General features: G+C 29.4%; 2 protein-coding genes across 2 annotated transcripts in view; one reads left to right on the top strand and one right to left on the bottom strand.

Annotated features, from left to right (window-relative positions):
• LOC132947310 (protein takeout-like) overlaps positions 1-14,943 on the top strand; it is a 54,047-nt gene that overhangs the window by 18,360 nt on the left and 20,744 nt on the right. The window lies entirely within an intron of this gene.
• LOC132947357 (protein takeout-like) lies at positions 1,938-6,027 on the bottom strand. The gene is made up of 6 exons (XM_061017628.1): positions 5,845-6,027; positions 3,060-3,152; positions 2,837-2,984; positions 2,630-2,766; positions 2,406-2,555; positions 1,938-2,204 (listed from the first exon to the last, which is right to left on the bottom strand). Exons 1-6 carry the CDS (start codon positions 5,927-5,929, stop codon positions 2,053-2,055), a joined length of 765 nt encoding a protein of 254 aa, XP_060873611.1. The 5' UTR covers positions 5,930-6,027; the 3' UTR covers positions 1,938-2,052.

Raw genomic sequence — 14,943 nt, 5'->3', positions numbered from 1 at the left:
AACCCTTTGTAAATATTAACCTATCTTCTTCCCAGAGGTCTAATCTACCAACTAACTATATAAATACACAGACTATAACTATACAGACTAAACTCTGGAACTACTTATCAGATCTTATATTATGTATATTGACAAAAGACAATAATACAAATCAACGAATATGCCCGATTAACCAATATATTATACACAGGTGGATTTTCCTAAAAGTTTTTTTTATATTAACCTCCGTGAAATACTCTTTCGTTAAAAAAAAAAAATCAAGACATTTATAATATATACATGAGAAGATCTGATAAGTAGTTCCAGAGTTTAGTCTGTATAGTTATAGTCTGTGTATTTATATAGTTAGATATATATTATATAAATTAATTTTTGTGGGTAGATTGGACTTCTGGGAAGAAGATCGGTTAATTTACAAAGGGTTAAATTTGTTTTTTTTTATTCATCGGATTTTAGTACGGTTAGGTTAGAATAGGATTTTGTATAAATTGATTATATTAATCCACTGTAGGCGGAATTAAGTAAAAACGACCAACTTGGTAGAACTTTGATACTCTAGAGCTAAATCATACACTTACGCACTAACAGCACGGGTTCCACGATCTACCGCAGGTAGACTGCCTACCTGATAATGTACTGCTGTGAATCAGAATTTTTATTCCGGGCAACGGAAAAGTTAAGATAAATTTTGAACACCATACACCGAATATTAAATAACGAATTGAACAAAGTTTGAGTCATATAGAGTTGATACATTTAACGGGCAACGAAGTGCTCGGGATCAGCTGGTTATTATGTATAAATTTGAAAAAAAATCGTACCTGAATTCGACATTATAATATGACTATAGTTGTTAGTGTGCATGATTTAAGATAGCCGTGGCTTATAATAGTGTACTTACTGCAGATTTAATATTTTAAACCACGAAGACTAATCAACAATTTAAATTGTGATTAATTTTCCTAGTACCCACTATGTTCGTACACTGTCACACTATTTTATTATATTTAAATGATATTTTAAAATTATTTTACACTATATTATTATACATAGTTACAAGCCCGGATTAAGGCATTTTGAGGCCCAGAGGCCAAAGTTTTAAATGAGGCTCCTGTAAGAAAAAAAAAAGTATATTATATTATTTAATTTAATATTAGGTACCTGTTATAATAAATATATATAGGTATTAGGTACATAGCAATGAATAATGAATAATGTATCTCTTTATTTATAAATTATTATTTACAAGCTTTTTTCTTCGTTAAATAACCGTCGATTTTTTATAGGTGATTTATGCAGGGTTATAGCTTATAACGAAAAAAGTAATGGACAAATATCTGAGGCCCCTAAACAAATTCTAACTATCGAGGCCCGGGGGCCATGGCCCCCCTAGACCACCCCCCTTAATCCGGGCTTGTATAGTTACTATTGTATATATACTAAATAGTATGTATAGATTTAATATATATTTTGGTTTTTAGAAAAACAAATAGATTCACGAATTTATTAAGTATTTACTAACTCAATATTCAATCGACCTAGAATTTCATCGACTTTATATGGTGCTTTCATCCTATATTTATAGAAATGGGTAAAAAGTTTTAAAATGGGTAGGTACCTACATATTATATATACATATTGTGTAGTATTATTATTGTGGGTGTATTTAGACTGGTGTTATTGGTACACTGAACTTGTTTCATACAATCATACCATACCTACTAATAATGATTTAGTGGTGTCTAGTTTTACCAATGGTGTATAGTATATACCTGTTTGTGATTTTCCAACGTTATTAATATCTAATTATTACTATAATTATACTTCATCTTTAAAATTTTATATTGTTAGCCGAAATTCATTTTTGGTATTTTTTTTAGTGAAGTTTAAGTATAATAATTTGGTACCTAAATTAAATAAAACAAATTATTACAAAATCGAGTTGATACCCAAAGTTTATTTGTTTAACACTAAATAAAAAAAAAAAATATAAATATATATAAATTAAATTATTAATATACGTTTGATAATATAATCAAAAAGCCAAATGGTCTATTCAATAAAAACTTGGTTATAAGGTACTCTTGAAAAGAATTGTTGTGCAACTCCAGAAAATGCGGCAGCCAAGGCGTTCTCAAAATTGATTTGCAATTCAGCCAATATATCTTTCCAATTTTCATTTAGGAACACATTCATATTGTTTCCTGTAACATAAAATATGGTATTATACTAACGTTCAGAGTCACATATGACATAGAGTTAATTTTTATTATATTGAATTAAAAATATTAATATATAATATATTATACAAAATACATCATAGGTACATGGAATATATCAATATATATTTAAAAAAAAATTTACTGTGAATATACAGAAATTTATGTCAAAATAAATTTACTAACCAAGAGCTTTGTCTCCTTTGAATAAGTTGTCTAATTTCAATTGCATTTTGGTAGTGGTAAACGCTAATTTAAGATCCTTAATATCCATATAGGTGTTTCCGTTTTTTACAACGGGCTTCAAGTAAACGTTTATTTTGGCTCTGAGATTATCTGTAAAATATAGCTCAAAATGAACGATTTCTATTTAAAAACCAAAAAAAATTTAAAAAAATATGTCTACATACCAAGGCTAATTTTGCTAAGTCCGTCACCGGTAATTGGTAGGATGATAACTTTGCCTTTGATATCGTAATTTCCATCGAGCGTAATTGGTTTTTCAAAGTTTACGTCCAATGTAATATTATTGTTATCAAGATCAGCACTGAAATCACAGAAATAATATTTTATTGTGTTGACTTAAAAATTTAAAAAAATATGTTGTTTACACTTACTAGATTTCATTAAATTTTATTGACCCGATGTTTGATATGTCTAAATCCCTAAAGTTGAGCTTAATGCTGACGGGCCCAGTACCTTGGTCTATTCCCAATTGCGTTATACGAAGTGGATCAATTGGGTATAATCCCAAACTAGGCACACCTGAAATTAATGAATAAATAAAAACGTCAAGGAACAAAACGTATTACACAAAATATAATAATATTATGTACGTACCTTTTACTAAATGTGGGATCGCATTTTTCAGAGAATTCTTTATACATTCGTTTAACTTTGGGTCGCTCCTTTTACACTGCACAAAACCTTTTGCTAAAATATAAATTAAAACATTTGGTTAGGTTAATATGTATATTAACATACAAATTTTAAAATAATATTATATTATAATGCATAGAAGAGTGGAGGAGTCGTACAGAAAATATATATTTTCCATCCAACCTAAAATTTGCTGCATTCGAACACACCATTTTCTAACTAAAAATAGGTGACGGTTATATATTATGTTCAATATTGATTATGGAGGTTTCGAAATTTAAAAAAAATATAATCTGTTTTGTAGTTTTACTTTTAAGAAAAATCGTTGACTGTCATATTTGAAAATAAAAAGTTTGTTTGAGTAAAAAAACAATAAGCTAATGATACGAATTATCACAATAATACAATATAAGTTATTAATTGTCATAAAAAAAAAAAAACAATAACATATTATAAACATAGGTAGTAGGTACCTATTTGATTTTAAATGTATTGACAAAATGGACATATTATTATGTTAAATGGATCGCATATTCGGATGTATACTTTAGTACTATTATACGGATATATTGTTTTATATAATTTAGAGGCTATCACGAAATAGATAGCTTAGTTAAAAAATTACTTCGATTATTATAATATGTTATTTTTGAAAAAAATTAAAAAAGTTCATGTTCTTTTTAATTATAATTTTGTGAAGAAGTATTTATTTATATTCATATTTGGGTGATTATATAATTTTAAAAATGTAATAATATATTTTTATCATGTCGAATTATATTTTTCTAGTATTTAACTATAGAGACTTTGACCTGGGAACCTTGAAGCAATATACCACAATTAAGGGGGCTGAACGTCACATATAAATGTATGTCAAGACTTAAAAATATTGAAATATTAGTAACCTTGTAATACAATCCTAAGTTGCGGAAATAAAATAGAAATAAAAAGATTTTATAAACAAACTAGAATATTTTGAAAAATATAATATGTTTATTATTTATATAATAATTAAATTGTTAATAATACAAATATGTATGTTATACCTATTAAATATTAATATTATGATAGGAATAATTATTAAACAATAAAAAAAAAGTTTAAGGTTTTATCATAACAATCAATATAGAGATAACATTTATTTTAGTTTTTCATAATATATTTTATTGGAACAATAAAAAATAATAATTGTCAGATCGTTGTTCTGAATGAATTTAGAATTTAAATGAATTGATTGAATTAACGATTTTACATTTAAATAAATATAAGTACTTATAAGTATATTTTACTTAAAACACATGTACAGTAAAAATATAATTTAATTCATTTTTAATTTTGAAAAAAAATTATAAACTTAACATAAATATATTTTTGGGCTGGATACACATTTAAATGTTTTTGAACGATTTTTCGTAAGGTTTTTGTTGTCATGGTTACTTATTAACAAAAACATATTTATAATATTAAGAAGCGTTATATAGGTACATTTTTTTTTTTAAATAGTGTAACTTGTAATTTCATTTGACCTTGAATAACTGTATGACAAATATAATATAAAATTACATCTCAGCAAGTCAGCTATCGTCGATATTACACGAAAATATTTATCTATCTTAAAAAATGACCACGGAATTTTTAGCTAATTTTAATTTTAACACGATCAAATTGAATTGTTCTTGGTTTAATCATACACTGATATGCAATGTAACCTATGGCACATATTTGTTAATATTTGTTTAGTTTTCTTAATTAAGTGTATGATTCAGTTTAGTTGTACTACATTAGTTTTTTAAAATACGTAATATTTGTGTACTGACGTGGATTTAAAGTGTGCGTTTTAAACAAAACTAAGTACATACACTATATTTTTACTATGTATGAAAATATATAGATTTCATCGATATATTCTAGCTTATCTAATCGTCCTGTTTTTGACATATTATGATAGTTTTTAAAATATTAGTTCTAAATGTTTAGAGAATAATTTCATAATGATAATAATCAATTACTATTTCATACGAGTGTAGTGAATTAGCTCATTTTTGCGCAATATACGTGCGTGCATAAAACTACAGTTCGAATTAATTTTAAAGGAGTAGTTGTCCTATGATTTAGATTTTATAGCTTAAACAATTTAAATGATCTTGAACATATATAGCTCTTTCGAAAAAATATTTTGTAATTATTACTCAATCAAACACTTTTATATTTTGTGGTAACTATTATTATAATTACTATTATTTTAAGCTCTGTATTCTAAATTATAATCGAACAACTGATAATTTACTAGCTCTACATGTTTACAACTTGATAGTAATTACAGTAGTACACACGTGAAATATTTAATTGCATACTGGTAAGTATCACTATATAGAAAGAAATTGTAAAAACTAAAATGTTATGATTTATTTGTGTACAAGTATAATCAATAATCGTACAATTGAAATATTTTAATATTCTTAAAATGTTATCATAAAGTCTTGCAAACTACAGAAAAAACTTATGAGTAAAAATAATTTCGAAAATTATCTATTGAGAAATGAAAAGTATATAAACAAGTGTAATCGTTTATATTTGGAGGTATCCAACCAATTTGTTTCTAGTTGGAATACATTTTTATTTTGAAGTTGAATTTTTGGATTTTCCAAAAATCTCAAGTACAATATAATATGTATCATATGAAAACTATTCCAATTTTCTTTTTAAACGTAGTGTTACTCGTATTGGATTTATGTTCAATACTCACGTAATTTAGCAGCGGCTGGGGCGGCTAAAGCGATCCCAAAGACGCACACAAGACAGCAGGCAATTTTCATAATATTGGCCATCATATTGCGCGTGTGTTTTTGGCGAAGTCAAAGGAAATTTCTGAACGCTCAACAGAGGGCTATGCTTGACACGATGCCCGGATACACATTGACCAAGCGCGTGCGGTACGTCCATTTTAATGGATTCACAAAGGCATCGTCCCCTCTACCTTTTGGCAACTGTCCTCCACATTGCTACCACTCATCTACAAAGTTACCCAGAGTATAGACTCTACCGGAAGGCAGCCGACTTCGTCCGTGTGTGAACGAGTTTTTTAGCCTTGTATATGCGTATATGATGACCGGCAGAATTATTATTTTTATTCTTATTATTATTATTATTATTATTATTATTGTTATTATCATCATAATTTGCAGCCAAATAATAACGATTATGAAAAAAAAAAAACACAATTCCCTTTAGGTTTACACAAATATCATAAGCTATTATGTCTGCAATTATTAAAGGATGATTTCATTGATTGTTTCGAACTTTCTATCGAGTAATCCTAAGTCCTAATCGTTGCCGGTTGTGAACATGACACTCAGGTCAAGGTATATAGTATATACCCATTTAGGTATGCGAATCTATAACTTTACACGCTCGTCGAAATTTTCTTTAAAGAATGACGTTGAAACATGTGTCACAACTTAAAATCGTCTTTAGAAACATAAGATAAAAACTATTGAATAACGATTAAAGCTTTGTATGTTTTTAAAAAATAACAGAAGTTGTTTTGTATACATTTTTGAGAAAATCTATGGAATATTAATTACCTAGTATAATATTTATACTTGATTAATAATCTATATTTTTAATCCTGTTCAAATTCATTAGAACCGGAAATTTTTTTTTTTATTTATTATATTTTAATGTGTCAACATATTACATTTATTATTTATTCAGCCAAAACAGTTACAATTAAATAATTACAATAAAATACATTAATAGTAGCTAATACGAATACCAACTGAGCTATAAGCTTGTATCTGGTATACGCAGTTCAACGATATTACAATTCGTTTAAAGTGAAATACTTATACAAATAAAAATATGATATAATTAAATAAACATAACATGATAAAAGAAACTTTAGAAACAAAAATTAACATTAGCATTACATATTATAGGTACATATTAATATATTATACGATATTATATTTTACATATTAACTTTTTATGATTTTACATATTAATACAAGTTTTTTAATACTGGAAAGTAATTTAAAATCTACAATTTTAACATTAATTAATTTAAAATAAAATACCTAAGTTTATTTTAAATAACTAAACGTGCAACAGTTTGTTGTGAGCTGGGACGACTGGAATTTATTTTATAAAATGAAGTACTTATTTATGAATTATTTTTTGATAAATTATGTAAGTTGTGTATTGTTACTTGAAACTTGAATACAATGTTAGTTAATTAAATTCATACTACAACTTAGATATCTCTAAAATTTTCAAACTTTTTTAAAATATTGATAAATATATATAAATAATATATCAATTCTTTTAGTATTTAATTTCCTGGCTACATTTATGGCACAATATAATATTATAAAACTTTTAAATTTATTTGAATTATAATATATTTCAGGTACTATAAACAAGGATGTAAGGTTTACAATATTTCATTACAAGGTTATTCAAATTATATTCATTGTTTATTAATATATTCTTAAGAGAATATAATATTTTGCTTTCAAATTATATTGGCGAGTAATAAAAATGTTAAAAAAACACTATATAGGAAACCGATATTTGCTAAACATGCAGTATCGTTGAGTACTATGCCATCGGCTTAATTTTTTTTTTATTTACATATTCAATATTCCCGAATGGCGGGACAAGAAAACGTGTTAAAACTTTATAAGAAAATATGAAAGAAGTCTCTCCCCGTTGATGACACTGGTTTTAAATTTGTAAACAAAATAAAAATGCGATTCTAACAGGCGAGTGAAGCGAGAACTCTGCCGTGTCCAATTTAAGAATCTTATTAAATATATATATATATATATATATAGGATATGAAGGTATACATGATGCATTATGAAAAATTACATACAATGCACATAGGTTATAATAGTTATAACTGTAAAAGCATTAAAACATGACCCGTGTCAAAAGCGTGTGTTACTGTATTGCTTAATGTAATGTGTCATAAAATCGATCTGTTGTCGTGACTCTACGGTGTGAACCGACGGACGGTTTACCAACCCAGTGATATCCGACGCTCGGTTTTGCAGAAAAACCGTGTCAATAGCAATCGCCGCGGGGCCGACGGACATAATTACTGACCGTTCCCGCGCGTTTCGCTAACACAATAACACGCCTATATGTCGGCGGGAACGAACATTATAAAACCATGACGCAGAATAATGCGTGTGCGGGGAAAAAGCCTCCCTTGTATAATCGACCCCGCACTTGAAATCGTATACGTGCGGCAGTCGACCGCACACACACCCCGGTGTACTCTATCAGGGGCGTACGCCATTTTTCGCGATTGGCGTGCAACACCGGTAAGCGGTTGAAAAGTGAACGGAATGATCTACAACCCTAGCTCGAGAACCGTCTACCCGCGCATTCCGGCAAGGGGCAAGGCGACGAGCAAACATCGTAGGCGTGTGTGCACCTATATGACGTGCAGAACGTCGAAATTAATTCGATTGATTCGATTCCGCGTCAAGACCGAGATGATAGCATCGTGTACAGCGGGCACTGCACCGGTCCGGAAGCGGAAAAGGCAAACATCGATTCATCGGACGTGCCCCCGTCGGTCAGCGTCGGCGTCGGTGCTCGCGGCGGATGTGTTGATACTCCGCGGTCAGGTGTTATTGGCACAGCGGCGATAAAAGTGTCCGAACGCCGCCGGCATACGTATTAATAATGTCATTATCATATCATACGTGGGGGCATATTATATTGCCATTCGCCACTCTGTCCGAGCGATTTCATAACGACGAATGACTTAGTGTACGCACGCTGGTAAAACCATTGCGAGTAAGGTATAGTGTATTCTTAACACTGTGATATCGGTGGTGATGTAAAAATTTAAAGATAACAACGGAAAACGCAAACACGGCGACAACAATATCGTATATTATAGAGCAACATCGTCGGCGTGAACGGATATTTTAAACGGACCGTGCAAAGCTCATGAATCGGTTACTTATCTCTGTCAGTAAATAATAATATGTCCATACAGGTAGTATGCAACATATTATTTACAATTTATACAGTGTACGCCGAAATTTGTTTATTACTTATTATTTTTGAAACATGGTGTCAGAGAGTCGTGATAAGTCGTCTACCTAATTATAATATGTATTTTATAGAGAACCATAACAAATGTAACAATACAAAGTTATTGAAAATTATTATATTTTTTAGTTTCCCCAAGTTTAAAATAAAAAAAAAAAACCTGTATCTATCGTCTGGAAAGACATTGGAATATTGGATCACTATCGTGTCTTTTAGAAAATTGAAAGGAAACAAATAACTAATTTTGTTTAGCCTTATATATTATTTACTCGTTCTTTAAAGTAGGTAGTGAATTATGCCACCCGCATACCTGATGCTACTATGATAACAAGCATGACAAATTATATACTATTTACGTGTTCATCAAAGTCACTACAGCTACTGATTACGAGTGTAACATAAATAGAGTCTTACAAATTTCAGATGGATCCCAAGACAAAGACATGTTCGTGTCAAAAAAATTTTAATTGTTGTTTCATGTTTCTTAAGAATATGAGGTAGTCGATTTACACTGTTGATTTATGTAAATATTTAAATAGTTGATAATTTTTTAGATAGGACTACGGGAGGTGGAGTATAGAGGAGTTAAACGAGGACAAATACGGTGAAACATACATGGCATGTCTGCATACATAATATTATATATAATATAAACATATTTATAATTATTTATATATTATAATATATAGGGTGATCCGCATGTAACGTAAGACACGTATTATATTTATAAATATTGTATTATTTTTTACATAAGTTTAAGTGGTTAAAAACAGGATTTTATGAAAAAACTAAATTTTTTAATTTTTATCGTAATTTTTGAAATTTATGATTATTTTTATGACAAAATTCATTGTTTTAATACCTTATGGCTTATTCCAATGTAGAATAATTTTTGGAGTATTTCGATGTACAAGGTGTAACAGAATGACCTGACAAATGAAAAAACTTTTGTTCTAATTAATATTTAAAATTGTTTTTTCAATATAATTTATAGACACTTGTGATACACAAGCACAGTATATCATTTTTATTTCTATATTTAATACTGCAAATAAAAAAATTGAGACTTAATTAAATTTTTCAAAATAGCCAATTTGTAAATCTAATTTTTACGAACATTTTGATGGTAAAAACGTTTATTAAGTCAAGTAGTGTATGTTTTACAGTTTTTAAAATATTAAATATTTGTTTGAAGTACATTAATTCAAAACTTTTTTTAAAATATTGTTTTTGTGAATTTTTAGACATAAGTAAATCTTAAATTATAATTTAATTATATTTTTTTTCATACCAACTATTATCGATTTTTAATTTTTCATCTGCCAGGTCTTTCTGTTACATTCTGTGTATAATGATTGAATTATGGACGAGCATAGCTTATGTTTTATAAATATTTAATGTTTTGATGATGAGAGATAAATGTTTTAAGAGATATTGGGGGACAATATGCTGGAGGTTGACTACTCCACTCATCTAAACTTTAGACTTTGTATTGTAACGAATCGCTATAAATGTGTTACCTATGTAAAAGAAATATTTTCAAAAACGTTAGTGTTTTCTGATATAATGAGTGTCTTACGTCCAATGGACGACTCCGTATATATTAAATATACATCATTTGTAGGTACTTACTATAAAAGACACCCGATTTATTGCGGGATCTGCCTGAAGATGATCGTGGGTATATGTATATAGTGTGTTTATACTTAATATCGTACGTGTACACTGCAGACGACGAGCAAAACGTGAAAATATTAGATTTATATCGGGGCCAGAAAACTGCGATCGTTGCGAAATTATTTTCCGTGTACCTACCTAAAGGTAGTCGCCCGCATAATGTGAACATTGTGAACGCACTAGTGACGTAAAAGGTGCTCTTTTGATGGTGCACATCGTTTCGCGCTGTTTATCGATCCGTATATTATGTGATCGGTAGTTAGGGGGGAGCCAACGATAGTGTGCAGTAGTAGCGAAAGTGTAGGTATTATCAATATACGATGTGAACTATCTACTATAATTGGTACGTTCTCGGGGCTGCTGGAACGATATCGGGAAACAGACATTCGGCCTGAAGGGGTGGTACATATGATTAAATAGTATTCGCAATTTAAATCAGATGAAAACATTAGTGACGCCCGTTGGGTTATGTGGCGCGACTGTCAAGACCGAATAGAAATCAATGCCCGACGTGTTTCGACGAGGGCCCGAGTCTTATCTGTGGATGAATTCTACCACCTACGACTATAGCTGACGCACACGATAATATCGATTGTTGAATCGCAATCAATATGCTTATTATTGTATCAATAAGCATAATAAAAGCAAATAGTATAATTCCTAGATTGGAGCTGCGTGCGGGGCTGATATGTGCTTTTATCGCATTTAATAAATTCGATTATGCTCGCGTCTCAGTAAACACGGGCAGCTGAGTACACTTCGGCAGATAATAAAGGGCGTATTAGCACATTATTAACACATTGACGTGTCTGACTGTGTTCGAGATCCCGCAAGTCCGTGTAAATAATAATAATATGTAGACCGACTAGTATAGAACGACCGGGATCGTTAAAGTACATGTCATTATTACATAAATCCGTACTCGCGACATATTTTATACACCAACTCGAATGTCCAAGATTGTTAATCCTAACCATTGTTTGTCCTGAAATGTGTTCCTTCTATCCTGGAGTAAAAACAAATTACATTTCTATTACTCTACCTGACTTGATTAAATATTTAGGATTAAACCTAGAAAAACAATTAAGTCGACCTGAAATAGTGGCACGATCTGCAGTTATGACGACTATGTGAAAATACATCTAATTTGACTACATCATACGACACACCCATATTTTTTAAAAGAAAATTTTTACGAATTTCTTAGAAAAACTTATAGGTAGGTATACTTAACAGTTAAAATAGAATATTTTAACACGTTTGTAAGTGTTCCCATTGTAATTACGAAATATTCTCTAAATAGTGTACAGTACAAAATTAAATGTGAGTCACGCACTCACGCGTTGTGGCTTTAGAGTTTGACAAAAATTTCAGGGATTGTTTTTAGATACCTACGTCGGAAAAGTTTAATGATTAAATTGAAAGACGTCCGATAGGTGGCACTGAATAAAAATGTTTAGATATTTTTGTTGATTACATGTAATTTAAACAATGCAACTACTATACTACTATTTACTAATAATCACTAGGTAGTGCCGAATTTCAAGACTGTTCATTTTCATGGACGGATGTACACATAAACCAATTAGTTCACGAGGTTCTTATAAACTTGAACCGAGATACACCAGTCACCAAGCATTATATATTCAATCTACCATAAGCGGATTTGTCAAAAATAAGGTACCATTAGCCGGTACACTAAAACCAAAATTGAAAATACACTGTATGCCGGTATTATTATAATTGTTAATTTTTTCCCAGGCAAAGTCGAGCAACACGGCTAGTTACAAATAAAAACAGTTTTTACCGAACAAACCATATTTATAACAGCTATAATAGAATAATAAAATGTGTTAAAAATAAAGGATAACTTTAATCTACGATGTACCGGTTTTTTACATCGTTGATAGTTGATTTCATCGATTGATTATAATTAAATAAAAAAAAATTCAAGACTCAACAAAAAACCATAGCACGCTACTCGATATCTTTTTTTTACGAGGAAAATCTATGAACCGTAAAAATGGTTTTGTTTATAAGTGACCATAACAATGAAAACCTTACTAAAAATCAGCCAGAATCAAAAAACTTGTATCCAGCCAAAAACATATTTGTATTTGAGTATATATTTTTTTTAACTTTAACATGAAATACTATACCATATAAAAAATGGCAGGCAAGTGGCCCGAGCGGGTGTCACTCACTCACTCTGCTGTACAGTAGGTTACAAGTGAGTTACTACTCACTGTAATGGATTATGTTAAATTTGAATTCAATGATATAATATCATTGTATACGAAAAACGATTCTGAGCGAAGACGGCCAATCAGACTATGATATATTACTAAGTATATTTGATGATATTATTGTCAATAAAGTAAATTATTTATCAATTTACGTGGAACCTTGTTTTAAATTTTAAATTCTTTGCTATAAAAGCTGAAGCTTTTAACTTAATTTTTTAAAATGTTGTCAAATTTTGAACTTTAAATACTTATAAAAAAAATGTGAGCGTATATATTTTTAATATTTTACAACTATTGTAACAATATATCAGGAGTCTTGTATTAATTTTCACGCTAAGTGACCCAACAAATAAAATTTAATTGACATTTATAGAAAAAATAACTAAAAAAATTGTAAACTGAAAATGTCCGTAAACAGTTAAAAACAAATCAAAATATTTATAAAATTTTATCGTGTATAGAAAATGTCAATACAAACAACTAGTGAAAATGTCACGAATCTACGGTTTACCTATCTACGGTTATTTGTGCTAGAGTTACACCAAAAACCAAAACCGATTTTTCGTAAAATTCTCGTTTTTCCTTAATTTTTCTTTTCTTTTTCCCTGCGCGGTGATGCCATACACACAAAAAAAATAAACACATCATTGTGAATTCAATGGGTTCATCGCTCCGCTCAGAATCTAAAATAAATAAAAACTTCTATGCAGAAAAACGTGTCTTTCGTTTATGATAAACATTTGGTCATTTTATTATAAATTATTTTCGAATGATATTATGCTGCCATGCCGGTTCACACGCATTATTGGTATTCTACTCTAAGATAACGCAGCGTTGTTATTAATATAAAATACCTAACATTTTATAATACCAATAGTGTCCCTTTATTTTTTTTTTGTCTTACATATTTTTGTTTTTATAACGTTAAACACTCATAGGTATCAAGTCATCGTTAAATAAAACAAGATCGCGTCTGTTGAGTTGAGGCTGTTAAGTCATATATTATAATAGAATATTGAACAAAACAATTTTAAAACAACTGCAGAGCACTTTACTGCGTTTTATGTAAAATCAACCATAAGTACGGTGTACCTATCGACAAAAACAAACTGAAACTATTTACCAACAGTGACGGAGTTTGCGTCCGACTAGAGACAACACTACAACTGTACATACCGCATACCTATCGACATTATCCAATTATAATACCCAGTGAGAGAAATTCTTCAAAATGTTTTATGCTGCACGAGGATAAGAATCTAGCCATAATAATAATTTGCATGATTTTACGGGCTAAAAACCAAATGTTTCAGAATAACTAATATCCAATTATATAGCAATCAAAAAAAATTTACTTTGAAACATTCTAGGAACATGACGACACGTTCGTTGTACATAATATATAATATCTATATCTAAAACTAGTTATAGAACAATTCAACATCTATGGGGTAAATTCATGACAGCCTTGGAGATTTTTTTTTGCAGGGAATAAAAACGTTATTAATTTGTAGGTTTCCATTTTTATTACCTATTTAAAAAAAAGGTAAAAGATAATTTTCGTTTCCTAATTATATAGTAGATACATTTTTGTTTTAAAAAATCTTCAGTCTGTTACTAGTTTGGTATTTGGGTTGTTTAGTAAATTTATTGAGATTTTTTTTTAAAATGTATTATAGAACTAGTTTATAGTTTTATTATAATAAACGATGCCATAATTAATTATAATATACGTATCGATTATTGGAAGTCGGAAATAAATCCTTAATTACAAAGTAGTAAATACTTATAAAGACTAGGGATCTTGAGAAATAGTTAGAAACTCTTTAAAAACCAATATAGTTCGTATT

This window comes from Metopolophium dirhodum, chromosome 6 (genome assembly GCF_019925205.1).
Source record: "Metopolophium dirhodum isolate CAU chromosome 6, ASM1992520v1, whole genome shotgun sequence".
NCBI classification, from domain to species: Eukaryota; Metazoa; Arthropoda; class Insecta; order Hemiptera; family Aphididae; genus Metopolophium; species Metopolophium dirhodum.
Note: the sequence above shows the minus strand (reverse complement) of the source record. Positions and strands in the feature narration are given on the sequence as shown.

Bases quoted from the DNA above. Each gene is read 5' to 3' on its own strand.
- LOC132947357 (XM_061017628.1), bottom strand. From the start codon at position 5,929: ATGATGGCCAATATTATGAAAATTGCCTGCTGTCTTGTGTGCGTCTTT. The intron at 3,153-5,844 runs GTGAGTATTGAA...TTTATATTTTAG, and splicing joins CCCAGCCGCTGCTAAATTAC to CAAAAGGTTTTGTGCAGTGT. The intron at 2,205-2,405 runs GTTAGTAAATTT...TTTATGTTACAG, and splicing joins CAAAGGAGACAAAGCTCTTG to GAAACAATATGAATGTGTTC.